At 36.8% G+C, this 26,302-nt stretch overlaps 1 protein-coding gene across 6 annotated transcripts in view; it reads left to right on the top strand.

Annotated features, from left to right (window-relative positions):
• The window catches only part of SLC25A26 (solute carrier family 25 member 26), a 164,657-nt gene that overhangs the window by 120,790 nt on the left and 17,565 nt on the right, over window positions 1-26,302 (top strand). For 5 of the 6 annotated variants that reach the window (XR_004027606.1, XM_003279592.4, XM_030802098.1 and 2 more), the window contains one exon: window positions 10,320-10,364. The exons of the other annotated variant lie outside the window; for it this stretch is intronic. Coding sequence is in view for 4 of the 5 variants with exons in the window: in XM_003279592.4 (XP_003279640.1) it covers window positions 10,320-10,364 (45 nt within the window). In the remaining variant the exon portion in view is untranslated. The remainder of the gene's footprint in view (window positions 1-10,319; window positions 10,365-26,302) is intronic. 6 annotated transcript variants of the gene reach the window in all.

Below are 26,302 nucleotides of genomic sequence, written 5' to 3'. Positions count from 1 at the left end.
GAAACCATCAATTAAAACAGAAAAATTGCTCAGAAATAGGGAAAGCCTGGATAAATAAGCATATGCCTTTGTTAACAAGGACATTTGATAGAATAATAAGTAAAATAAAAATCTACGTTTTATTGTTGTGTTTCTTGAGGCATTGGTCACTCATTTTTCCTCTCCCCTCTTTGCTGTTGTCTCGGTAAAGAGATGCTAAAATGTGCTGCTGAAAGGGAAGGAAAGTTGGGGGTGGGAAAGACAACGGAACCGTACACAGTGATGTCATTCTCAGCTGCAAGAAAAAAATTTTAAGGCAACCGGATTATATTTGATAAAAGATTAAAGTTGCATGCAAATTCTAACTAAAAACAGCTGTTTTCTGACCCTGCGTGAGTTCTAACGTTTTGATAGGAATTCTGGTTTTGGAATTTCTGAGTCTTAAGTTTACCTTCCTCAACTACTGCCTGGCTGTTTTCTTAAAGGACTGAAGTCAGTACTGCTTAACATACTGGAAATGACTGTGAATAACCAAAAATGAACTTCTTGGATTGCTTCTTACATACAAGAAGTTTTCAGGTTTCATGAACAAGAATCATCCTGACTGCTGAGTGACAATTTTAAAAATTGTGGTGTGATCCAGAGTTCATTCCAGGAAGCCAATGAAAATAAATGGAACATATGTATATGTGTGTATGTGTATAATTAGTAATAGATTTTTAAGAACTTTTCAAGTATTCCTGATTTTATTAAGAACCTCAACTAGCAAAAATTGTTCCTTTTTAAAACTTTATTTTTAGGTGATACAAGTTTTATTTTATTGTAGATAAAAGTTTACACAGTAGATACAAGTTTTATTTTATTTTAACTTGTATCTACTGTGACATCGTATTTTATATTTTGCTAAATCAGACGTGTTGGAAAATCTTGATACCATAATTGCACTGCATCAGTAATGCTTACAGACTCCTGGAAACAGGGTGAAATAAAAGCAAATATTGAACATTAGCTAGGGGATCAGTTTAAATTGAATTTTGCATTACAATCACTCACTTCAACTGTGAAAGCCAGTGTAATTTTGTGATTTTCATTTTGATTGATTTGTTAAACTTGATACCTAACAGCAGATTTCTTTGTGTTCTGATACACCCGGATGTTCGCACTGGGCATTTTCGAAGGATGATTGTACTGTGGAAATGTTAACGCTGGGTCTTAGCCTACCATGTTAGTGTGAGGTATGTTGAGGAATATTTACAGTCTGTATGATACAGCTAGAATATCCTACACATTAGAAATGATTGATTAAACAAAAGTTGTGTTTTATGAGGAAGAAAAATGGAAATAAGCCATCAATGAGGGACAATTAAATATTATGAAATTGTGTGCATTAGAAAGAATGATAGATCTATTAATATATTAATCAACATGGAAATATGTAAGATATTGTTTAGGGGGAAAAATCAAATTTTGGAACACATGCTAATGTTTAAAACAAAATAAACCTCCAGAAGTTAAAATCTAAAACTAAATGTGTTGAGATAAATCAGAAGACTTATTCCAAATTGTTAATGACAGTTGACTTTGGTTGAACTTCTGTATATTAATTTTAATAATGCAGATGTGGTCATGCTTTACACATACACTTACTTTTTATTATGGAAAATTTTAGATACACACAAAGTAAACAGAGTTTATAGTATAATGAACCATGAAGTACCTATCACCAACCTGCAAAAGCTATCAATATTCTGCCATTTTTATTTCATTTATGTCTGTGCTCATTCTTCACCTTGACTACTATTATATTTTTTACAGTACATTTTTAGGTAAAATTCATATATATTGAAATGCACAGATTATATTTGTACACTTCTGACAAATGTATAGTCGTGTAATCCATATCCTTATGATGTTGAATATTTCCCTATTCCCAGAAAGTTCTCTCATCTTCAGTCCCATTCTGCCTGCCCAGTTTATTTTTGCCTTTTCTGGAATTTTATACGAACAGAATCATATAGTCTGCACTCTTTTTGTTTCTTCTTTTTCTCAGTATAACCTGTGTAAGGGTTGTCCATGTTACAGCAATGTATCAATAATTTTTTTCATTGTATTACTAATATTCCTTTACATGAATACACCACAATTTGTTTAGCCCTTCTCCTATTGATGGACGTCAGCTGTTGTGATTAAAGCTGTTGTGACATTCATGTATAAATCTTTTTGTGGACATATATTGTCATTGCTCTTGGATAAATATCTAGGAGTAAAATTTCTCATTTAAATTAAAACCTTAGCAACCACCTTTCAAAGTTTTAAGTTCCCACCAGCAAAGTATGAAAGTTGTGGTTGCTCCATATCCTTTCTGTTGTTTGGTTTTCTCAGTCTTTTGATTTCAGCCGTTTTAGTGGATAACGGCACCTCATTGCGGTTTCTAAAAAGAAATTTTTAAATCGTGGTAAAATTGCCACTACCATAATCATAAAGTTTGCCATTTTAAACATTTAAAGTGTAAGATTCAGTATCATTAATTACATTCACAGTGTTGTGTAACAGTCATCACTATCTATTCCTAAAACCTTTTTATCACTTCAGACAGAAAGGTTGTATCATTAAATACAGAGCTTCCTGCTTTCCCCTTCCCCCAGCCAAACTACAGCTTCTAATGCAGTTCCCCCACAAACTACTTCTAATGTAGCTTCTATCTCTATGAATTTGCCTATTCTAGATATTTCTTACGATTCTAATCATACATTATTTGTTCTTTTATGTCTGCCTTATTTTACCTGGCATGGTGTTTTCAGAGTTTATCCATATTGTGGCATGTGTCAGAACTTTATTCCTTTTTATGGCTGAATAATACTCCATCCCATTGTATGTATATACCATATTTTATTTATTCATTTATGTGTTAATATACGTAAAATGTTCAGCTATTGTGACTTATGCTGCAGGCTGGGATGCAAGTGTCTGTTTGAGTCTGTTTTCAGTTATTTTGGCTGTATACCCAGGAGCAAAATTGCTGGATCATAAGGTCATTCTGTGTTTAACTTTTTAAGGAACCATCAAATTGTTTTATCACTGGATTTTATTCAGCATTTCCCTGATGACTAATGATTTTGAATCAGGTGCTTATGTTACTGATCTTCGTTTGTGAAGTGCTTGTTCGAGTCTTGTGCATATTTTAAAAATCAAGCTTTCTTTTTATTGTTGAGGTTTGAAAGTTCTTTTTATATTCTAAACGCAAGTCCATTGTTAAATACACATTTTGCAAATATTCCACCCTGTGGCTTGCCTTTTTATTAGGTGTATATCTAGAAATGGAATTGCTGGATTTTATGGTAATTCTACTTAATTTTTTTGAAGAAGAGCCATACTGTTTTCAAGTGACTGCAGCCTTGCATATCCCTTGTTCACCAACAGTGAACTGTTGGTGAACAGCAGTGAACAGTGTTCACTGTTGGTGAACAAGGGTTTCTTTTTTTTCATTTTTTTCATATCCTTGCCAGCACTTGTTATTTTCTGTTTTTGTTGCTAGTAGCCCTCCTAAAGGGTGGGAGTTTATATCTCATCATGGTTTTTATTTGCATTTCCCTAATGATAGTGATGATAAACATCTTTTTATATGCTTGTTATTTGCGTATCTTCTCTACAATGATGTCTGTTTAAATCCTTTGCTGTTTTAAAATCTGGTTGTTTTGTTGAATTCTTTATATATTCTGGATAGTAACCCTTATCAGATACATGATTTGCAAATATTTTCTCTTATTCCATAGGTTGTCTTTTTATGCTGTTAATTGCATTCATTGATGCACATATGTTTTTAATTTTGATGTAGTCCCATTTATTTCTTTTTGCTTTTGTTGCCTTGCCCTTTGTGTCATATCCAAGAAATCATTGCCAAATCTAATGTTATGAAGATTTTCCCTGTGTTTTCTTCTAGGGGTTTTGTGGTTTTAGGTCTTACGTTTAGTTCTTTCATCCACTTTAATTTTTATATAGGGTATGAGTTAAGGGTCCAGACTCATTCTTTTTCATCTGGACATCCGTTTTTCCCAGTATCGTTTGTTGAAAAGATTGTCCTTTCACTGTTGAATGGTCTTGGCACCCTTGTTGAAGATTATTTAACCATATATGTGAAGCCTTATTTCTGGGCTGTTTTATTTCACTGGTCTATATGTCTGTCTTCATGCCACTACAACACAGTTTTGTTCAGTGTAGCTACTTTTGAAATCAGGAAGTATGAGACGTCCAACTTTGAGGTCCATATGAGTTTTGGCGGTGGATTTTGGATTTTTCTATTTGTGCAGAATATGCCATTGGGATTTTTCTTATCAGTACCTTTTGATGAGCAGAAGTTTTAAAATTTGATGTAAATTAATTTTTCAAAAGTTTTTTTTCTTTTGTGGTTATTGCGTCCTGTGGTCCCAGAAATTTCCTCCTATCCACAGATCACCCGTTCTCACATGTTTTCTTTTAAAAGCTTTATGGATTGAGCTTTTATCTTTAGGTCTGGGATCCAGCTCTCATTAATTTTTGCGTAGGGTTTTGAGGTTGGGGTCAAGGCTTATTTTTATGCTGTGGATATTCAATTGTTTTAGTGCCATTTATTGAAAATATTGTTTATGAACACTCTCCTCGGTTTCATTGTTTTGTCTATCCCTATGCCTGGTTACTCTGATCACTGTTTTGATTATAGTAGTTTTAGAGTAAATCTTGAAGTCAAATATTGTCAATACTCCACCTTTATTACATCTTTCAAGATTGTTTTGGTTATTCCAGGTCCTTGGCATTTTTATGTAACTTTTTGAATCATCTTTTGATACTATTATAAATATAATTTTTTGTAAAAAAATTGTTTTTCATTTATTTGCTGCTAGTATTTAGAAATTCTGTTGGAGAGAGAGAGAGAGAGAGAGAGTCTGTGTGTGTGTGTTGATTGCTTAAGATTCTCAGCAAAAACAATCATGTCATTTGTAAATGGGGAAAGTTTTACTTCTTTTCAATCTTTGCTTTTTATTTCTTTTATATTTCTATTTCTTTTTCTTGCCTGATTGATTGACTACGACTTTCAACGCAATGTTGAATAGAAGTGGAAATAAACATCCTTACTTTATTCATGATCTTAAGGGGAAAGCATTTAGTCTGTCACTATTAAGAATGATATTAGCCATACATTGTTGGAGGTATATTTTATCAGATTGAGGAAGTTCCCTTCCATTCTTATTTTGATGAGCATTTTTATCATAAGTTGGTGTCAAATATTTAAATACTTCTTAAAAACAGTGAAACTTGTTTCCAGGGCTTCAGAAGTATCGTGAATTACAGACTAATTTGACATTGCCTTTATCTTCATTACAAAATAGTGTTATTTAACTGGAACTCTAACATGTAAATTGATATACATTAAGAGCCACTTCCATCTACACAGAATTACTGTGATGATTCTGTAGAATGTAGAAAAAGAAAATCTAATCATTACCTTCAGTGATAGCATTTATGACTAATGTACTGAGTTGTGTTTGGAGATACTCCTAATGCCCCTGGCCTTGAAATCTGAAAGATTTACTTGAGAATCAAACTGCTCACACTCATCTCCTTTTCTCTGTTAGATTCTTTTACTCGTGTTTATTTTATGTTTTCTTTGGAAAGATGCTTTAGGAATGTTAATGTGTTTTTATTAACCTAAGGAGTAATTCACTTTCAATTTTCCTCCTTTTAGGTTAATTTCTTTTATTGGGTATATGCTCTTCTCCTTATGTACAGTGTAAATAAATGAACTGTAGTTGTTAAATTAAAAAAATCAATGTATTTACTGTTGGAATTCTTTCCTGCTATGTTTAATACTAGCAGACTAGCTTTGAATGGTTCTCACTTTTGTTGTTGTTTTTTTTAAGAATAATTATCACTATGGGACAAGGAATTTTTAGGTCTTCAGCTTCATTTGTCCTTGGTTACCCCTGGGGTTGAAATAGAAAAGGTTCAGAGTATTTAAAAGAATGGTTTTATTGTCGGTGGGACAGTAGAATGGAAAAGTCTAAACCACTAGAATTTGGAAATCGTCATGCAAGAAAAAGGAGACCCTTCCGTGAATCACTTGTAGATTTCTTGAAAATTGCAATGGGCCAGTCCTTGGATCCACTCTGCTATACATGGCAGGTCTACCAATTCCATGCTGTTCTTCAACTAGAGGTCTTGCACATGGTTTCCTTGTTTTTTAAATCTGTTGCTAGAGAGTTCTGGGTTATTTCTGCCAATTATGAAAGCTTTTACAGCTTTTTAGATGGCCTTTCTTGGTCCTTAGGCTTCCTAGATCACCCGTGGTGGCATTATGTTCATTGCAGCTTACAGTCAAGTCTTACTTATTTTTAAAAAATATATTGGTATTGTAATATAATTTTTTTATTGAAAAATAGAATGTTAGGGCTAAATGATACCTTAGAAATAATATCTTCAAATCTCTTCAGTTGTATTGTAAATCACTTTGCTGTTTATTAAAGGACCATTAGGTTACATTTCTTTTAAGATCACAGGGTTAGAAGCACTGATTGGCTTCAAAGATAGTTTTACTTCTACACTTTGTGATCGGTGAAGTGTGCTCATAATTTAGTTCTGTTCATTTCATTAGTGATGCCTAACATGCCCTTCCTGTTTACCACACCCAGATTTCCTTTTATCCCTATTTCACCTGGAATCCTCACATGCACTCTTGTATAGAATTATTGCTCTGTTTGTTACTAAGTGGAATCCATGTTGAATTTTAGCAGGTTTTTTCCCCCTCCATCTGTGTCTTTGATGGTAGCTGGGTTTACTGCCGCTCACTTATTAGTGCCCTGGGTCTTAACAACCTTATTCAAACAAAACATCTTAAATGGAGGCATTAAACAGGTCACAACAGTGAGCCATTTTGTAACTTTAGGTGCAATAAAATGGGTATGTTGTGTTTTGGAATATAAGAGCTGTGAGTGCAGCTATTCATTTTCTTCATCTATAAAACATTTTAGAATAACAGCCTACATCTGTTTGGGGGTATAAAATTCCACGTTTTGAAGAAACATCACTGTTATGTAACTTCAAGCCAGACGCAGGGAGGGAGCTAGCTTTCTGTTCTGTAGACGCTGGGAATAGTGTTTGTTTTAGCTATGGAGCTGTATTTGCTGGCAGCCCATCTTTCACATGTGTGGAACACATTTTCATTATTGTTTGTTCATATTGTAAATGACAACAAGTGTGTGATACAATTTTGACTTGAAGAATATTTGAAAAATTTTCACACAGGAATTTATGAGGGCTATTTCACTACTAGAAGTCAGAAGCAAATTTAATTATTTAGGCATTTATAGCATATTTAATTACTTTAGACTGTCAATCTTGTTTTAGAGAGTAAAGCTGGGGTTTACCATAGGCTCGTTTTTAAAAATAAATACCCAGTGGAATAGTATGGCCATTCCAAATGTGTGATTTTAAAATTATTTCTTTAAACTGAAGGAACAGCTCAATGAATAACTTTCATTAGAGGCAATGGGCAAAATGTTTAATGATAGAATTCAAAATCTAAAGTATTAAGTACCAAGTAAGAGCAGATAACATTCAATGCAATTTGTAAGTGATTTTAATTGAGAAGTGAATGATGCTAATGTGGATTGTTAGAGTAAATTTTAAAGCTTTTTTCGTCTTTTGAATATGAAATATTTACCTTCTTACTAATCCATAATCATACTGTTAGTCTTTTGGGGCATATTTTATTACATATTATAAAGTTTAAAAAATGTAGAAAAGCTTTTAGAAACCTATTACACAGTCAAGTTATTGTTTTGATAATTAATTGGAAATATAACACTTGAGTTTCAGAACGGATAGTGTCAGATGCTTTTGTGTTTTTGTGACAATAAAAAACTGTAGTTAACTACTGTTATGGAACTTTGACATTCACAGGGGGCTGGCTGCCTGTTTATGATGATAACAAACTTCTCTGAGATTCTAGCTTGTCAAATTAGTCCAGGCTGTTGACATTGATCTTTTTTTCTCATTGACATTTCCTTCCTGAATGGTAGACGGATCTTCTTTCTGTGGTCACTGTCTGTCAAACTTGGGGCCATCATTTGCTGTAGCTGAGTAAATTTCTGATTAAATATAAATATTTAAGAAATAACAATACCAGGCCGAGGTGGGCGGATCACCTGAGGTCAGGAGTTCGAGACCAGCCTGGCCAACATGGTGAAACCCCATCTCTACTAAAAATACAAAAATTAGCCAGGCATGGTTGTACATGCCTGTAATCCCAGCTACTTGGGAGGCTGACGCAGGAGAATTGCTTGAGCCCGGGAGATGGAGGTTGCAGTGAGCTGAGATCGTGCCACTGCACTCCAGCCTGACCGACAAAGCAAGACTCTGTCTCAAAAAAAAAAAAAAAAAAAAAAAAAAAAGACATAACAATGCCCTCAATTCACGTGAAGGTAAATACTCATTAATTCCTCTGAAACTGGGACACTACACCCACGCCCGCCCACCCACATGTAGTGATAATGATAATGTTCAAAGTCCACATTTACTTTTCCCTTGCAGCTGGGCTGCCTGTGCAATGCCAGTACTGGGCCCGTGGCGTGTGCGTGCTCGTGGGCATCACCACCACCAGCACTGGTCCCCTGGGCTGTGACTGGACATTACTTCAGCTGCTGGGTGGGGTCCACTAGTGTTAAGACATTTTTATGTTAGGAAATATGACATGGGTGTCTTAAGTTTGAATTTCAGAAAATTAATAACAGATTGTACTGTGGGTGAATTTATATGCAGATAATTTAGATGTCTCCTGGGGATAGTAGTAGTTAGACAAGACTCCAGAGTCGGATTGTCTGGGCTTCTTACCTCCTAACTGCCTTTAGGCAAATTACACAGCGTCTTTGAACCTCAGTCTCATCAAGTATAAAATGAAGGAAGTAATACTCCCTAACTGTCTCAGCATGTGTTGTGAGGATTCAGCGAAATAAAGCTTACAAAGTGCTTATTCGCAGAGTACCTGGCACATGAGAAGTGTTAGTGGTTCTAGCCCTTACTGTTAGACAGCTCATCGTAAATACTTAACTCTAAGTGTGGTGATTCTCTTGACCACTCATACTTCATTAACACACATGGCTCCCCTCTCTAGCTGTGCCTGGGACTTGATCAGTGCTCAGACCCACGTCCCCCTGTGTTTTGTTAGAACCTCTCCACTCCCCCAGCATTGACTGACTTGGCGATCCTTCCTTGAAGGGTGCGGGCTTCCCACTCCCACAGTGGGTGCTCCGTTCCTGGAGTCCTGTTTCTCAAGCTTGACTCGTTCAAGTAGCTCTGTCTGCTTCCTCTTTCTTCCTTGCCTCTTTTTTTCCCTCCACCTATCCTTGCCCTCTCTCCAACCTCCTCCCTCCTCTTTTCTCCCTCTCCTTTCCTTCTCTGCCCCCTGTCTTCTGTCTTCTGTCCTCCTCCTCTCTGCCTCCCTACCCTCTACCTCCCTGCTTTCTTTCCCCTCCTTCCTGCTTCCTTTTTTACCCATCTCTTTTCCTCTCTCCACTTTCTTTCCTTTTCTTCCACTCCTTTCTCTTTCCCCTTTTCTTCCTGCTCCCTCTTTCCTCTCTGTTGTCTCCCCATTCCCCTAATACTTCTCCCTCACCACCCCTTACCTTCCTTCTCTCTCCTCTGTGTTTCTCCTTTAAATCCTAACACTGCCTGCTAAGGAGTAGACAGCCTTGGCTCTTAAGCACAGAAATGTCAAGTCCTAAAGTGTTTTTATTATGCTGGGAAATATTTATTTTGTCATTTCAGTAGCCAGACTATTGTGCTTCTCTTTCCATTTCAAAGGGGCTTCACAACATCATTTTATGTCCCTGGGGCTCAAAAACTTAGAAGATCACCCGGCTCAGTGGCTCACGTCTGTAATCCCAGCACTTTTGGAGGCCAAGTCAGGTGGATTGCTTGAGCCCTCAAGTTTGAGACCAACCTGGGCAACATGGTGAAACCCCGTCTCTAAAGGAAACTTACAAAAATTAGCTGGGTGTGGTGGCGTGTGCCAGTAGTTCCAGCTACTCTGATGGCTGAGGTGGGAAAATCTCGTGAGCCTGGGAGGTCGAGGGTGGTGATCTGTCAGCCTGAGTAGCAGAGCGAGACTTCATCCCAACAAAAAATGAAAATCTACAGGCCACAGTTTAACTCTTTTTCTAAACATTATGTTTACTATAACTGTGAATTTGTTTGATATATTAGCTTTGTTATAAAGTTGAAATAATAATTACAGGTTCATATAGTCATACAGGCAAACTTCACTCTTTTTTGCCTCATTTATTTGTTTTTTTTTTTTTCTCTCTCTTCAGATTCCTTTTTCTTTGGTCCAGTTTCCCTTATGGGAGTCCTTAAAAGTAAGTTTCTCAATCTTCACATAAAATTTATGTCTAATTGTAACATACCTAATAGTTTGAGTGTGGAAGAGTAGAACGTAATGTTGACTAGAAGTTCAGCAACTCAAACCTATTAGTAGTTGAAAATATATTTTATGTGTGATTTACATGCCATTTCAGCCTCTTAAACTTGTTCAGGTGGCTGTGCTCCTAGGAAATAGGCATAGCAGGTGGCACTGAAATCCGTAGATAATAAGAAAAAACTTTGCTTTACTTTTTTCTATATTGCCATTCTTTCTCCACCATTAAATTTTATTTTGCGTGTGTGTGTGTGTGTGTGTGTGTGTGTGTGTATGTATGTGTTTAGAAGTTAAAGACTAACAGTGAGGGTAAATGGAAGAGGAAAAATGCAAAGCCTTGAATACTTGAAGACTGAGAAGGACCAGCTCCCCCAGCACCCTATGTAAGGACCACTCGGATGGGGAGCATCAGGGTCTTAGGGCTCTGACTGTCCCTTCCATCTTGGTTGCTCACTCCAGCCAGGACTAGGAGCCTCCAGAGGGAAGGAGCAGAGTGTGGTGAGTTGTGAGACAACCTTGGGGAAAGTCAGTGAGCTATTTTAAAAAAAACAACATTAACCGTTAAGGACATGGACATGGGCAAATATTTCATGACGAAAACATGAAAAGCAATGGCAACAAAAGCCAAAATTGACAAATGGGATCTAATTAAAGAGCTTCTGCACAGCAAAAGAAACTATTATCAGAGAGTTCAGACTACCTACAGAATGGGAGGAAATTTTTGCAACCTATTCATCTGACAAAGTTCTAATATCCAGAGTCCACAAGGAACTGAAATGAATTTACAAGAAAAAAACAAAGAATCCCATTAAAAAGTGAGCGAAGAACATGAACAGACACTTCTCAAGAGAAGACTTTCATGCAGCCAACAAACATATGAGAAAAAGCTCAACATCACTGATTATTAGAGAAATGCAAATCAAAACCACAGTGAGATACCATCTCACACCAGTCACAGTGGTGATTATTAAAAAGTCAAGAAACAACAGATGCTGATATGGCTTTGGAGAAAAAGGAACACTTTTACACTGTTGGTGGGAATGTAAATTAGTTCAACCATTGTGGAAGACAGTGTGGCGATTTCTCAAAGACGTAGAACCAGAAATACCATTTGACCCAGCTATCCCATTACTGGCTATATACCCAAAGGAATATAAATCATTCTGCTATAAAGATACATACATACGTATGTTCATTGCAACACTATTTATAATAGCAAAGACATGGAATCAACCCAAATGCCCATCAATGATAGACTGCATGAAGAAAATGTGGTACATACACAACACGGAATAGTATGCAGCCATAAAAAGGAAATGAGATTATGTCCTTTGCAGGGACATGGATGGAGCTGGAAGCCATTATCCTCAGCAAACTAATGCAGGAACAGAAAAGCAAACACTGCATGCTCTCACTTACAAGTGCGAGCTGAGCAAGGAGAATACATGGACACAGAAGAACAACACACAATTACTGGGGCCTGTTGAGGGGTGCAGGGGGAAGGAGAGCATCAGGAAAAATAAGTAACGCATGCTGGGTTAATACTTAGCTGATGAGTTGATACATGCAGCAAACCACCATGGGACACATTTACCTGTGTAACAAACATGCACATCTTGCACACATACCCTGGAACTTAACAACAACAACAAAAAACACATTTTAAAAAGCCTACTTTCAAAACCTGCAGAGGCGTTACATTGGTTTTTCACTTTCTGGTGCAGTGATACTGAAAACTGGGGGCCATGATATAAATTGTGTGGGTCTTTGTCAGCATTTCAAAGACTATAATAAAGAAGAATATAGTAGAGAGCATCTTACATGGTAAGAGTAAGTCTTATTTTGTAAGACCTCAGTGTTACGTATGCGTGCACACACACATGTATCTGTGCTAAGTTGCAATGTAAAATGTATTTCTCGCTGTGGATAATGGTCCAAAAACTTTGAAAGCCCTTGTTCTAGTGAAAATGGTTCATAAATGACCAGACTATAGAACAATCTAGGTAGGCATTAGGTAATACAGAAATAAAGGAGTTACTGTCATAATTTTATAGATTTACTAGTCATGGAGTGCTCACACAAAATGCATTTTGAAGAGTATCATAAAAATTATTTGGACTTGGAAATAAATTGTTGAGGTGTATACTAAAGGATACTAAATTGAGAAAAAAATTACTCATTAACAAAGTAAATTATGGGATGTTAAGTATCGAGAAGTATTTCTTAATAAGTGGTCTGATTTTAAGGAGTAGTATTGCTCATTTAATATAGTCTTCTTAGCCCTTTGGTTGTTTTGTTTGTTTGTTTTACCGTTTCCTATGTGGTGCGTGGTGAAAATAGAGTTCTCTGGCAGTGTTTCAGGGCATGATGTAACAGCTCTCCAATGAGAAGGTCACATTCCATTAGCATAACAGCTCTCCTTTTTAATGTGTGACAAAAGAACAATGAAGCCAACAGCTGTCCAGCAAACAAGACTTACTTTATTAGTGTCTCAATAACCAGCATTCACGCAGTTTCCGCACACTCTAACATCCTTATGCCCTAACTCTGCAAAGGAATGTTTTGAGGCCTAAAGAAGGAAAATACATAGTGTTTATTTCTTTTCTATATTAAGGACATTTGTAGAATTCCAGCTAGTTAAGAAATGTCCAGAAGTTTTCAGAGTAATCATAGATGACAATGCTATGATTTAAAAATTCTCTTTGAGCAAATGTTAAGATGCTGCCATTTTTTTTTTTCTGTCAAGTCAGGTTTCTTGAGAAATGCTTTATATATGATAAAATTCACCCTTTATACATGTACATTTTTATGAGTTTCAATAAATGTTTATAACCACCACCATAACCAAAATAGAGTATTTCCATCAACCCAGAAAGTTCCCTCATGCTGTCAGTGCCCTTTCTCTACCCACAGCCCCTGTGAGCCACTGTTCTGTAGTCTTCTCTTTTCCAGAACATCATAGAAATAGATACAGGATACTATTGTACCATCTTGTGCTTTGCTTTTTTTACTTAATGTGGTATTTTTGAGATTCTTTCATGTTGTTGCTTGTATCAATAGTTTGTTTTATTACTTTGTAGTATTCCATATGTGTATGGATGTACTACAATTTATTCACTAGTTTATACACATTTGACTTATTTTCCAGTTTTTGGTGATTATAAATAAAGCTGTTGTAAATATTCGCATATAGTATTGGTATGGATGTAGGTTTTTACTTCTCTAGGGTAAGAGGCCAGGAGTAGCATCCCTGGGTCATACGGAAGGTATATGTTTAATTTTATAAGAAACAAACTGTCAAGGTATTTTCCAAAGTGGCTGTACCAGTTTGCATTCCCACCAACAGTGTATGAGAGTTCTAGTTGCTCTACATCCATGTCATTTCTTGTTACTATTAGATTAATTTTTTTTTTCCAGCCATTCTAGTACTTGTGAATCGGTATCTCATTGGGGTTTTAATTTCTAGTTCCCTCATGACTAAATAATGTTGAGCATCTTTTCATATAATACTGTTTTTTAAACATCTGAATGTACAATCATAGTGCTTTTGTAGAAGTAGACAATTTTTGGAACTTTTTTTTTTGTGTGTTTACAATTTTAGCTATTTAAACTTGAGTTTGCAGTTATAGAAGGAGATTATATTATATGAAAGGATTTCTCCACTGTGTTTATTTGTGTTTATGTGGGAATACCATTCAGGAAAATTTTTCTTAGCCAAGACTAGCAGATTGCATCACATGGCACTGCAGGGAGTAAGGGGCTGGAGGTGGTGGTGGCCACTGTTATCTTAAATTCAACTCTGTCTAAAAGTTGTCATCTTTTTTGTAAAATCATGTCTTCCTGCCGTCTCCCATTTCTGTTAATCAGTATTCTCTTGGCTGCCTGGTCTCAAGTCTCAGATTAAAATTTGATTCTCTTCTTTCTCTTTCTCTATGTCACATTACTCAACAAATGTTGTTGACTTCACTGTTGGGAATTTGTGGCCACATTTCACCTGATTCTTAGTACCTTATGCTTTCCCACATCCCAGTAGGTTCTCTTCTCATCTATTCTACGTTTTGGATGTGTCTGATCTTCCTTAAACTTCTCTCTCAGTAACACTTAGGTTCTCAGGAACATATAAGTTTCTAAAACTCTAAAACATGAAGTTTTTGGCATTCAAGAACTTCCTTGACTGGTTTTTTCAGCCTCTGCCCTATACTGTCTATGTGTGTGTGTGTGTGTGTGTGTGTGTGTGTGTGCGCGTGTGCACGCACACTGGAGGCTATTCTTCCCCTCCAGCCAGAATAGCCTCCTTACTGCCTCTAAATATGTTCTCGCCTTCCCTGTTCTCTGACTCCTTTCTGAAGTATGCTTCCAAGGATCCAAAAGTGATGCATCATTCAGATCTTAGTTCAGTGTTTGATTTCCTTGAAGTCTTCTAATGAAGGCCTTGAAGAATTGCCCTTACCACAGATTTGTCTGTGTCACTGACTCGTATTTAATCACCCACCATATTGTGTTTAAAACATCTTATAGTGTTCAGATACTAGTGTTCTTAACCCCTTCAATTTACTAGTAAATGATACCTGCTGTCATTGCACCTCTGGTGCCTGTCTACTCTGAGCTGGATATGGTTGCATTTCGCAAGAATGCAAAGATGAATAAGAAATGGCTTAATGCCCTTGAGGAGCTGAGTCCACCAGAGTGGCACGCAACTCGCTGATAACTTAAATGTAATGTGTCTCTTGTTGCAGAATACTTGCTCCCCAAATCCTGTTACCGTGCTACATCATTTCCTTTGTTTTTCTTTTCTTTATTATACATATGCTTACAAAAGCATGTTTTAGATGAAAGAGGACAAGACACCATAGAGAGATGGAGAAGCAAAAGTGGTAGATTATCATATCCAAAGTCTTAGAGAAGATAATTTTCCTTGAAGATTTATATTTACTTGTAACTTTCTGGCAGCCCAACAAGAAGAGAAGCATGATAGATTTCATGGTTTTTATTATCTGACAAAGACCTGTAGCTTGTTATTCTATCTTATCCTTTGACTTTGGATACCATCTTTATACCAACTTGCATATTTATAGCTCCATGGCAAGCGCCTTCCTCTGAGTGGCAGCCTCAGATCACCAGCTGCCTAGTTGACATCCTCACTCAGGATGTCTCTGAGTGGCTAGGTCAGAACAGAACTGTCGGTTTTTATTTGCCTTCTTTCCAATCTGTTCCTTCCTAGTTGTCCACTTCTCAGTAAATAGCACAGTTGTCTTATGCTTGTTCAGATAGAAACTTAAGAATGATTCCAGAGTTCTGTTCTTTTCTCCCTCATCATCTAGCCCATCAACAAGTTCACTGTTCTAGTTCAAGCCTCTGACACCCCTTGTTTGAATTGCTACACTGGCCTCTCCAGTGGTCTCCGTCATTTCACTCAGGCTTTCCCAAAATATCTTCTTCACACAGCAGTCAGAGTGATCTTTTAAAGAAATGAATTAGGTCAGGCACAGTGGCTCATGCCTGTAATCCCAGCACTTTGAGAGGCTTAGGCTGGAAGATCACCTGAGCTCAGGAGTTTGAGACCAGCCTGGGCAACACAGACTCCATCTCTACAAAAATTAAAAAAAAAAATTATCTGGGAGTGGTGGTGCACACCTGTAGTCCCAACTGTGTGGGAGGCTGAGGTGGGAGACTCACTTGAGCTCACAACCTGGGCGACAGAGTGAGACCCTGTCTCTTAGAAGAAGAAAGAAATTAGACCATACTATTCCTTGCTAAAACCTGTCAGTGGCATCTCCTTAAAAGAAAAATAAACCCAGAGCTTAAGCTCTGGCTGGCAAGACGCTATGTAATCTGGCCTCTGTCTGCCTCAGCCTTATCCCGTGTCACTCACCCGCTGTGCCCAGCCACATTGCGCTGACTGTGCTGCTGCCTAGCGCCTCCCCTTGTTTTTTGTTTTGTTTTTTTTTTTTTGAGATGTACCAAGGCCTTTACATTTGTAGATCTCCCTGCTAGAAATATTCTTTCTTCCTTTGTTCTATATACATCATTTTTTATGTGTGTGATAATTTTTTTAATTTTGATTTTTTCATATTTTTGAAAATTGACAAATAATATCTGTATATTTAAGGTGTGCAGCATGATGTTTTGAAATATATAAATAGTGTATATGTCATTACTGAGTGTCTATTATCTGCCAGGCATTTTCCAGGGTCTGGGGATACAGTGATTAAGAGGACTGACACAAATAACTGACCCCATGGAGCATTCATTCCAGCTCTTTCCCTAGGCCTGTCTCCATCCCCCTTCCCCATTCCTCTCTCATGTCTCCTCCTTCCCCGTTACTCAGGCCTTAGATCACATGTCACCTCAGAGAGAGTGTCTACCAGTCTACCCCTCTTCAGAGTAGGACTTTCCCCTCCTGCCTCCTCCGTAATCATGACACCTATTTATTTCCTTACTGGTATTTTAATAACTTAGTTTATTTAGTTATGCACTTACGTCATTGGAATGATCATTCACGACATAGTGGTGTGATGAGCAGACACTGTGTGCCAGGCTCTGGGTTAAGCACAATGCATTCATTACTGTCTTCTTCACACCACACACAACCCAGAGAGGTGGGCCATGTTGTTATCCCCACCTTAAAACCACGGAAGCAGGGCTCGCCAAGGTTGTCTTTCACCTAGTTGCCTAAGCACCTTTTACTGTGTGCTGCGTAGCAGACGGGTGACTCAGGTTACCAGGTGCTATTTTAGTGATGATAACAGCCATCATAAAAGCAAGAACAGCCAACATTTTTCAAAGCTACAATGTGCCAGGCACTGTAGTAACACTTTCCACACATCTTCTCCTATTCATCTTCATGACAGTCCTGTGAAGTCGGTGCTGGCCTGGTCTTTGTTCTGTAGATGTGAAAATGGAAGGAGAGTTTGAACGCCTTGCCCAAGGCCATGGGAGTACTAAGGGGTACAGCCAGGATTTGAAATCAGGTTCAGATCTAACTCCAGACTTGATATTCTTAATCACTTTACATGTAATTATGCACACCACACATGATGTATTTCATAATGTTTTTGTAGTTTCGTATACTCAAAAGTTGATAAAAAGTTGAGGTCATATTTAGTCAGCTCATTGAAGGCATTTCTGCAAATTGCATTGATTCCTTAATGATGACATGTCGCTTAGGAAAGCCTGGCCAGCATATTTCTTAGACCACCTCTCCCCAGCACCCGTTGAATCTGCTGAGCTTGGGCAAGGATTAAACTGTGCTCACTTGAGTCAGTTCTCAGAGACCAACCCTGGAGAGCACAGATAAGTTGACAGTTAATGAGTTCAGCCAGAACCGCATTTTCCATGTGCTTGTGTTTAACTCCCCACAGAACGGTGCTTACTGGAGGAAGGAACTGTGTCTTCTGTTTATTCTTTATGGTTCTTTTACACAGGAGGTGTTTATGTAACTATTTGCTAATTGTTTGAAGGTTAGCGTTCTTTTTCAAGTTGAATGCAAAGTTGGATAACTCTATCTACATTAACTGTTTTATTTATACATTCTTTTAAAGGTATGTTCACAGCTATAAACGAGTTTTCCCTTTTTAACCATACAGATCTTTTCTTATCAAGCTTTAAGTCAAAAGTAATCATACTATGAAAGGATATGATAAAATTTCCTGTGAGAATGCGTTTTTTTTCTATTTTCTTAGTGTGAGACATCAGTTTATATTGCAGTGTGGAGAACTGCTAAGAATACTGTCAGGTCCGAGTGGTTTTGCTTACAGCTACAGGGTGTTACAAAGCAATAGCTAGATGAGATGTGATCTTTAAGCTAAGCACTATTTAAAGCAAAATGAAAATAAAATCACTTTGGTTTTGTAAGACAGCAACATTATGCTAATGCTTTTCTAAGATGAAATCATAGCTTTGTCATAGAAATCAGGGACCAGTGCATTATCACTTCACTTATATCAATAATTCAATGTATATAATAATTACTTAGATCTCTCTTTTATGTTTTATAAGTATTTTAAATGTGCAGTACTACATAAAAGCTATGTTTTCAAGTTTAAGAATAAATAGCACTTTCTCTTGTTGATTCTTGTTTTAATAATAGTTAAATGTCTACCACCACCCTACCCACAACAAATTTCTCTGATACTTTTAGTAATATAAACAAGAATTAGAAGATGCTCAGTGCTCAGGATCTGCAGTTATACCATTTCATGAGACTGGGAGAATCTGGTGTCGGGGAGGAACCCAGTGGGAGGGGATTGAATTATGGGGGCAGATCTTTCCAGCACTGTTCTCATGACAGTGAATGAGTTTCACAAGATCTGATAGCTTTAAAAAACAAGAGTTTGCCTGCACATGGTCTGTCTCTGCCTGCCGCCGTCCACGTAAGATGTGACTTGCTCCTCCTTGCCTTCTGCCGTAATTGTGAGGCCTCCCCAGCCACGTGGAACTGTAAGTCCAATTAAACCTCTTTCTTTTGTACATTGCCCAGTCTTGAGTATGTCTTCATCAGCGGTGTGAAAATGGACCAATACAACTAATAAGAACCACAAATAGAAAGCTCATAGAACCCCCAGTCAGAATAAATATCCCCCCATGTATCTGAAATCTAGCCCAGACATATCCAAAAATATCACTGTATAAACTCTGAAACCTAAATATTACTAAGCAAACCCAGCATTTTAGTCCATCTTGCTTTTGCTTAAGAATAATCAGTGTCTTTGCCTGTAATTACCAGCATAATCATTAGTTCAAGATTTTCTTATAAATTCTTATTATCTTTACCAACTTATCTAGAATGCAAATATCTATAAATATCTCAACCAGCCAACATACATTATTGCGCAAAACAAGGTACACATCAACGCATATAAAATTGATGCTGCTTGCACATCCCAGAACAGTTTCAGTCTAGCTGCCGTCATAACCCAAATCAGCCTGTATACCATAAGGGATTCCTAATGATCAGTTAGGTATATCCATTTTTAATTATGAAAATAGTGCTATATGAAAAATTCATTTTAGCCTTTTAGCCACTAGTTTGTATCACAAGAGCTATGGTGTGGTGGAATGAAAGCCGAATTGTGGTTCCCAGTTATGTTTGTACTGTTCTCAGTTTCTGAACTTGCTATTAGAAATCTCTTTTGTAGACATAGTAGTGTGTGAGTACTTCACAGAGAGATGGTTCATCTGACTGAATGATAAAATTATAGGCAGCTGTTGCTTTGTTTTTAAAAATATATGTGCAAAAGCTACACAATAGCTTGATCAACTACAGTATGGAAAGTATTTGCACGAAAATCATTGTCTCATGTCTTTAATCTGTTATAAACTTCTGGTAGTAAACTCACAGCAGTGAGACCTACCCAGAGGATGATATCAAGAGCAAGCTAGGTTTGAAAAAACTAAGCATTATCCTTTCCATTATCTTAAATTTTGTCATCTGATGTTACTAATTTGGAATTGAGTAGATGATTCTGTGCACATAACTATTTTACTACATGCATAAAAAGCATATAGTAAAATATCATCTTGTAAGGTTGGAAGCCATGTAACTGCTTTTGAATAGAGCAGCTAAAGAAGTCCCAAGTTGTAAGTATTTGTTCACTGGAGCCAAAACACTTATTTTCAATTTGTTATTCATAAGACAATAGTGCTTATTTGGGTGGGTCTTTTAAAAGTGAAAAACAAAGCCTTCTCTTCATGATATACTTTAAATAGAAGACACTTGGTCTGGGGTTGGACTCCCAGCTACTTCATAATATTGTGCCTGGTGTTTGCTTTCTGGCCTACGACTACTGGTGCTAATAGCTATTATCTTGGGGTGGGGGTCGGGGAGCCAAACTACTTCATGCTATTCTTCCTCTGATAGGCCTTTAGCATTAAGTGAAGAATCACTTGGGAAATTACAACCTGATTGTTTTTGTAGTGATATCACTGAGTATCCTAATGAATAATACAAATATTGTTAATTTAAAAAGTCAAGCTGATGATTAAAAATTGCTTACTTTTAAACAATAGTTATTATGGTGAAACTCAGCTAGGGTCTGTAGCTTAGTTAATAGTATTGTACCAATCTCAGTCTTGTGCTTTGATAATTACACTATGGAAGCTGGGTGAAGGATATGTGGGAACTTTATTATTAATATTTTTTGAGATAGGGTCTTGCTCTGTCACCCAGGCTGGAGTGCAGTGGTGGGATCGCTGATAACTGCAGCTTCAACCTCCCAGGCTTAAGCAATCCTCCTACCTCAGCCTCCCTAGTAGCTGGGACTCGGGTGTGCCACCACGTCTGGCTAATTTTTAAATTTTTTTGTAGAGACAGGGTCTCCCTGTGTTGCTCAGGCTGGTCTCAAACTCCTGGGCTCAAGTGATCCTCCCACCTCAGACTCCAGCAAGTGCTGGGATTATAGGCACGAGCCGCAGCACTCGGTGGAATGCTCCTATTTTTGTAACTCTTCTGTAAATCTAAAATTATTTCAAAATAAGTGTCATACAACCTGTTAGAAATGGTTTCTAATCAACCTATATTAAGGAAGCTTTACTTAAGAAAAATTACCGAAGTGAAACTAAGAACATTTTTGACTTCTGTTCTCGTTACTTAATCTCGATATTTCTCATTAATGTAACCATAGATTCATGTGAAAATTTCATTTATACTGTAATTCCAGCTACTTGGGAGGCTGGGGTGGGAGGATCACTTGAGATCAGGAATTTGAGACTACCCTGGTCAAACATAGCAAGATGCTGCCTCAAAGAAATAAATTAGCCGGGCATGATGGCCCTTGCCCGTAGTCCCAGTTACTCAGGAGGCTGAGGCGGGAGGATTGCTTGAGTGCAGAAGTTGGAGGCTGCAGTGGGCTGTGATCACTTCACTGCACTCCAGCCTGGGTAACAGAACAAGATCCTGTCTCTTAAGTTACTTACATTTGAACAGAAAAAGGAAATGGGACATTGAATTGGGATAAATAAGCAAACATCAGGGAAAATGTGGCCCCTTGCTTTTTAAATTTCTTATTGTTATTTTGGTATACAACCTCCTCAGTGAGTTGAGACTCCAATACTGCTTCTTCACATTTGGGCCCCTTAATGCCCCTCTCCTCCTCCTGTAATCGTTTATCTGCTTTGACAGAAATGATCATTAGACCTCTGTGGCAATGAAATTACTTACTTAGGTTGAGAAATTATGGAAATTTAAAAAATGTTTGACAGGTTCTTTAAAAAAAGCTTTTGTAAACCCACATTATTTAAATTCATTGTATTAACTTCAAAATATTTAATAATGTGTGTGTTATGATGTAGTTCGACTAGAAGTTGAGCTGTATATGATAGTGAGGAAACATAATGGTATTTGCAGAACGAACCAGCCTCAGTTTTCCCATTTACTATCTATGTGACCTAGGCAAGTTACTTAAAATCTCCTAGAACTTGCCCCTCACCTGTTTTTGTGGAGAATAATATACTTCTCAACATTGAATGAGATTATACATGTAAAATCTTTAGCATAGTGCCTAGAGCATTGTAGGTAGTCAGTAAATCCCAACTAATATTGTCAATAGTAATAATTTATATTGTTACCTGTACTATATTTTTATCCCACATTCCAGTCTAAAATTATGTGAATTTCATATGTCAATACATAGTCTTATGTCTTTCATAATCAATACATAGTCTTCCTGTGAGTAATGTCTTCCAGCTGTTTTATTACAATTCTGTTGTCCCTCCAAATAGATGAGCAAATACATAATTTCAAAATATTTTCATAATTTATGTATAGTATTTTTTACCAGTCAGGTTCTGATTATTGTTGTTTTATGAATTTAAGGTTGCACTCAAATGAATAATTTGTAAATAACACTCTTTTTAGATTGGTCTCAATATTACATTTCTTAAGTTCTGTATTCAGACAATTCCTCATTTAGAAAAATCATTTCAAACTCATTTAAGCAAGTTGCTTCAGACATTGACATAATTTGTTCATTCACTTGGATATGTTAATCATTCCAGTAGAAATTATGATTTGCGTGTGGAAGTAAAGTGTCTCATGAATGCTTATCTGTGTGTTACCAGGACAACTATATCCTATAGATCCAAACCCATGTGTTTTCATGCCCACACCAGAGTGTCCCATCCAGATCCCAGCGTTCCTACTCGCCGTTTAATCTTTGAGTTACTTAACATCTTTGAGCCTCATCTTTAGACAGTTTTTTTCTTAGAGATGGGATCTCACTATGTTAATCAGGCTAGTCTCAAACTCTTGGCCTCAAGTGATCTTCCCATCGTGGCCTCCCAAAGTGCTAGAATTACAGGCGTGAGCCACAATGTTTTTGTCTATAAAATGACAAGATAATAAAAATTACATATACGTCAGAAGATTCTGGAGAGAATTACATGAGCTGATGTATGTAAAGTGCTTCACACTTGGAATGTGGGAAGTTCTGTATCTTCTGTGGAAGCGTGTATTGTGGTTACTGTTAAAGTCATTCTTTACGTCATGCTTTGTGTTTGCCACTGAAGTTTCTCACTTTAAACGTTTTGGGTCTCTAGAGATTTTTTGTTTAAGATATTTATTAGTATCCATTTCAAATATAAAATTATTTCTTTATGTGTTTTTTGTAGGCTCATTATTCTGGCCAGGTGATAGTGGAAAGTTACACTTATCTGTGGAGATTCTATTTTTAAATGTTGTCTTCAGCCATCTGAGTCTATTTTGATTGTGTTTTTTTTTCCCGCCTGGCAACCAATTTTTTTCTCCCTAGATTATGACAGGCACCTCTGTGAAGCTTTCTCTGTCACTTCACTTCTCTCTTTTATAATCCTCTTCTGCCCCCACCATACCTTCCTCAAATACTAGACCTAGGGACTGTTACTTTTTCTTTTCTTGACGACAGTACCTGACACCTAGTAAATATTTGTTGAATTTATGACTTGCATAACATTTTTGATTTCTTATCACATTCACATCTTACTGTTATTTACTTTTGCTTATAAACTCAGCATCATTACCAGCATTTCAAGTCTATTTGGAGTAGCCTTCTACTCTTTGGAACCTTTAGAGATAATAAGTAGATTAACTGAAGGTGACCTTTAGTCATCAACAGAAATCTAGTTTATATTTTGCATTGCTTTTCTACTAAGTTGGTGAAGTAAGTGTTGGTGTTAAAACTGGCATTAGCCTGATAAAATACACCCTTTGCCACCTTAAAAGTAAAGAAAAAGTGATTCCACTGTCTTGTTTCTTATTTTTTCTGCAATGCTTATAGGAGCTCTGGAGAAAATAATGGTTTCTATTAAAGCATACAGATGTATTTGCAAACCTTAGAGCATTTTCTGAAAATATACCAGATACTCTGTTTAATGGCAATATTATCTTTAGAAACCTGTTTCTAATACGTCTTTTCTTTTTTAGCTTGTCTACTTTCACAAGTAAGGTGATAAATACCTATTTGATAGCTGCACTCTCAGTGCAATAAATTGAATTAATACACTTTCAGAGAATCATTCACGTTAGTATGGTTAGAGGGAAATGTTGGTCCTCAAACCACACGCTGTCACATATTTAATTTGTTAGATAGTTAACATAGTAGCTGTCTGACTTAAGAAAAGTTGTGAAAGTTGACAGAGTAAACAGAGTCTTGTACCTAATGAATTTCTATGGCATCTTCTTCATCCCCTCAGTGACCCTCACAGCCTTTCAGAGATAGTTGTCAGTGGAGAAGTATTCAGAGTAGGAAATAAAACGAACTTTGCTGTTCTTCTTTTAGTTGCTGTGTATTCGATTATCCCTAAAAATGTCACACCACTCTCAGAAAGTCATTATACTTCTCTAACCATTTAAATTAATATATTAAAGAGGTCTTTTTTGTTAATATTTGTGGTCACTATTGCAATGCATACCATTATTCTGAAGGTCCTACTCAATTCAGTAAGGCAAAAATGAAAATAAACAATAAAAGTTACCTTAATTGGAGAGGAAGAAGTACAACTGTCTTTATTCACATGATATGGTCATCTATGTCGAAAATTTGATGAGCTCTATAAAAAAAAGCTATGAGGTTGGTAACTTTAGCAAGGCTGCAGAATACAAGATCAGTGTACAAAAATCAATTGTGTTGATAATCAGTTTCAGTTTCTACATATTAGCAATGAACAACCAGAGACTGAAATTTAAAAAACAGTGCGATTTGCAGTAGCATCAAAACGTGTGAAATACTTAAGGATAAATTTGACAAAACCAGTGCAAGACCTGTATACTGAAAACTAAGACAGTGTGGAGAGAAACAAAAGAAGGCCTTAGTCAAATGGAGAGGGATGCCATGCCTATGAGAAGAAAACCCCTCAACATTAACAACTGGTTCTCTCCAAAATAATCCATGGATTTGGTGCATCCCAATCACAGTCTCAGCCAGTTATTTCCTAGAAATTGATAATCAGATTGCAAAATTCATATGGAAATGCAAAATATTTAGAATAGGTAGAAGAACTTTGAAAAAGAAAGAATTTGGAAGACAAATACTACCTGGTTTCAAGATTCATTATAAAGTTATAGTAGTGAAGAAAGTATGGAATTGATATCAAGATAAGCCTATAGATGAGAACAGAATAGAGAGTTCAGAAATAGACCCACACATATGTGGACAGTTGATTTTTGACAAAAGCAAGAGGGCAGTTCATTGGAGAAATGATTATCTTTCCCAGTCATTGGAACAACTGAATATCCATATGTGAAAACAAAACCAAATAACTTCAATCTACATATTGTACCATATATAAAAATTAACTCAAAATGGATGATAGATATAAATGTAAAACCTGAAAGCATAAAATTTCTAGAAGAAAACACAGGATCAAAAAATCTTTGTGACTTTGAACTAGACAAAGATTTCTTAGATGTGACACCAAAAGCAAGATCTCTAAAAGGATAATTTGGACTTCATCAAAATTAAAAACTTCTGTTCTTTGAAAGACGCTGTTAAAAGAATGATGAAAGATGCTGTTAAAAGAATGAAAAGACAAGACTAGAAGAAAACATCTGTAAATGAGCTGTGTCTAGAATATGTAAAGAACTCTTAAAATGCAGTCATTGAGATACGGTAACCCAGTACAAATGTGCAACACATTTGAACAGACACTTCACCAAAGACAGTATGTTGTGGATGGCAAATAAGTACATGAAAAGCAACTCACCATCATTAGGGAAATACAAATTAAAACCACAATGAAGGCACGGTGGCTCACACCTGTAATCCCAGCACTGTGGGAGGTTGAGGCGGGTGGATCACTTGAGGTCAGGAGTTGGACACTAGCCTGGCCAACATGGTGAAAACCCCGTCTCTACTAAAAACACAAAAATTAGCTGGGCGTGTTGGCGGGCGCCTGTAGTCCCAGCTACTCAGGAGGCTGAGGCAGGAGAATCACATGAACCCAGGAGTTGGAGGTTGCAGTGAGCCAAGATTGCACCACTGTACTCCAGCACTCCAGCCTGGGTGACAGAGCGAGTCTCTGTCTCAAAAAAAAAAAAAAAAAAAAAAAAAAAAAAAAAAAGAAGAAGAAAGAAATACTGCAACACATTTACTAGAATGGTTAAAATTTTAAAGTAGTGATGATAACAAATATTGGAAAAGATGTGGAGAAACCAGAACTCTTGGGAATGTAAAATGGTACAATCGCTTTGGAAAACAGTTTGGCAGTCCTTAAAAAGTTAAACATATAACTCCCATGTGATCTAGCGATTTCACTGCTAGGTATTTCCCCAAGAGAAGTGAAAGCATGTATACATATAAAGACCTGTGTACAAATATTCATGGTGGCTTTATTTGTAATAGCCCCAAACTGGAAAAATCCCAAATGTCCATCAACAGGTAAATACGTAAATCACGGTATATCCATACA

The sequence above is a fragment of the Nomascus leucogenys genome, chromosome 21 (assembly GCF_006542625.1).
Source record: "Nomascus leucogenys isolate Asia chromosome 21, Asia_NLE_v1, whole genome shotgun sequence".
Taxonomy (NCBI): domain Eukaryota; kingdom Metazoa; phylum Chordata; class Mammalia; order Primates; family Hylobatidae; genus Nomascus; species Nomascus leucogenys.
This window is presented reverse-complemented; position numbering and strand designations above follow the sequence as displayed.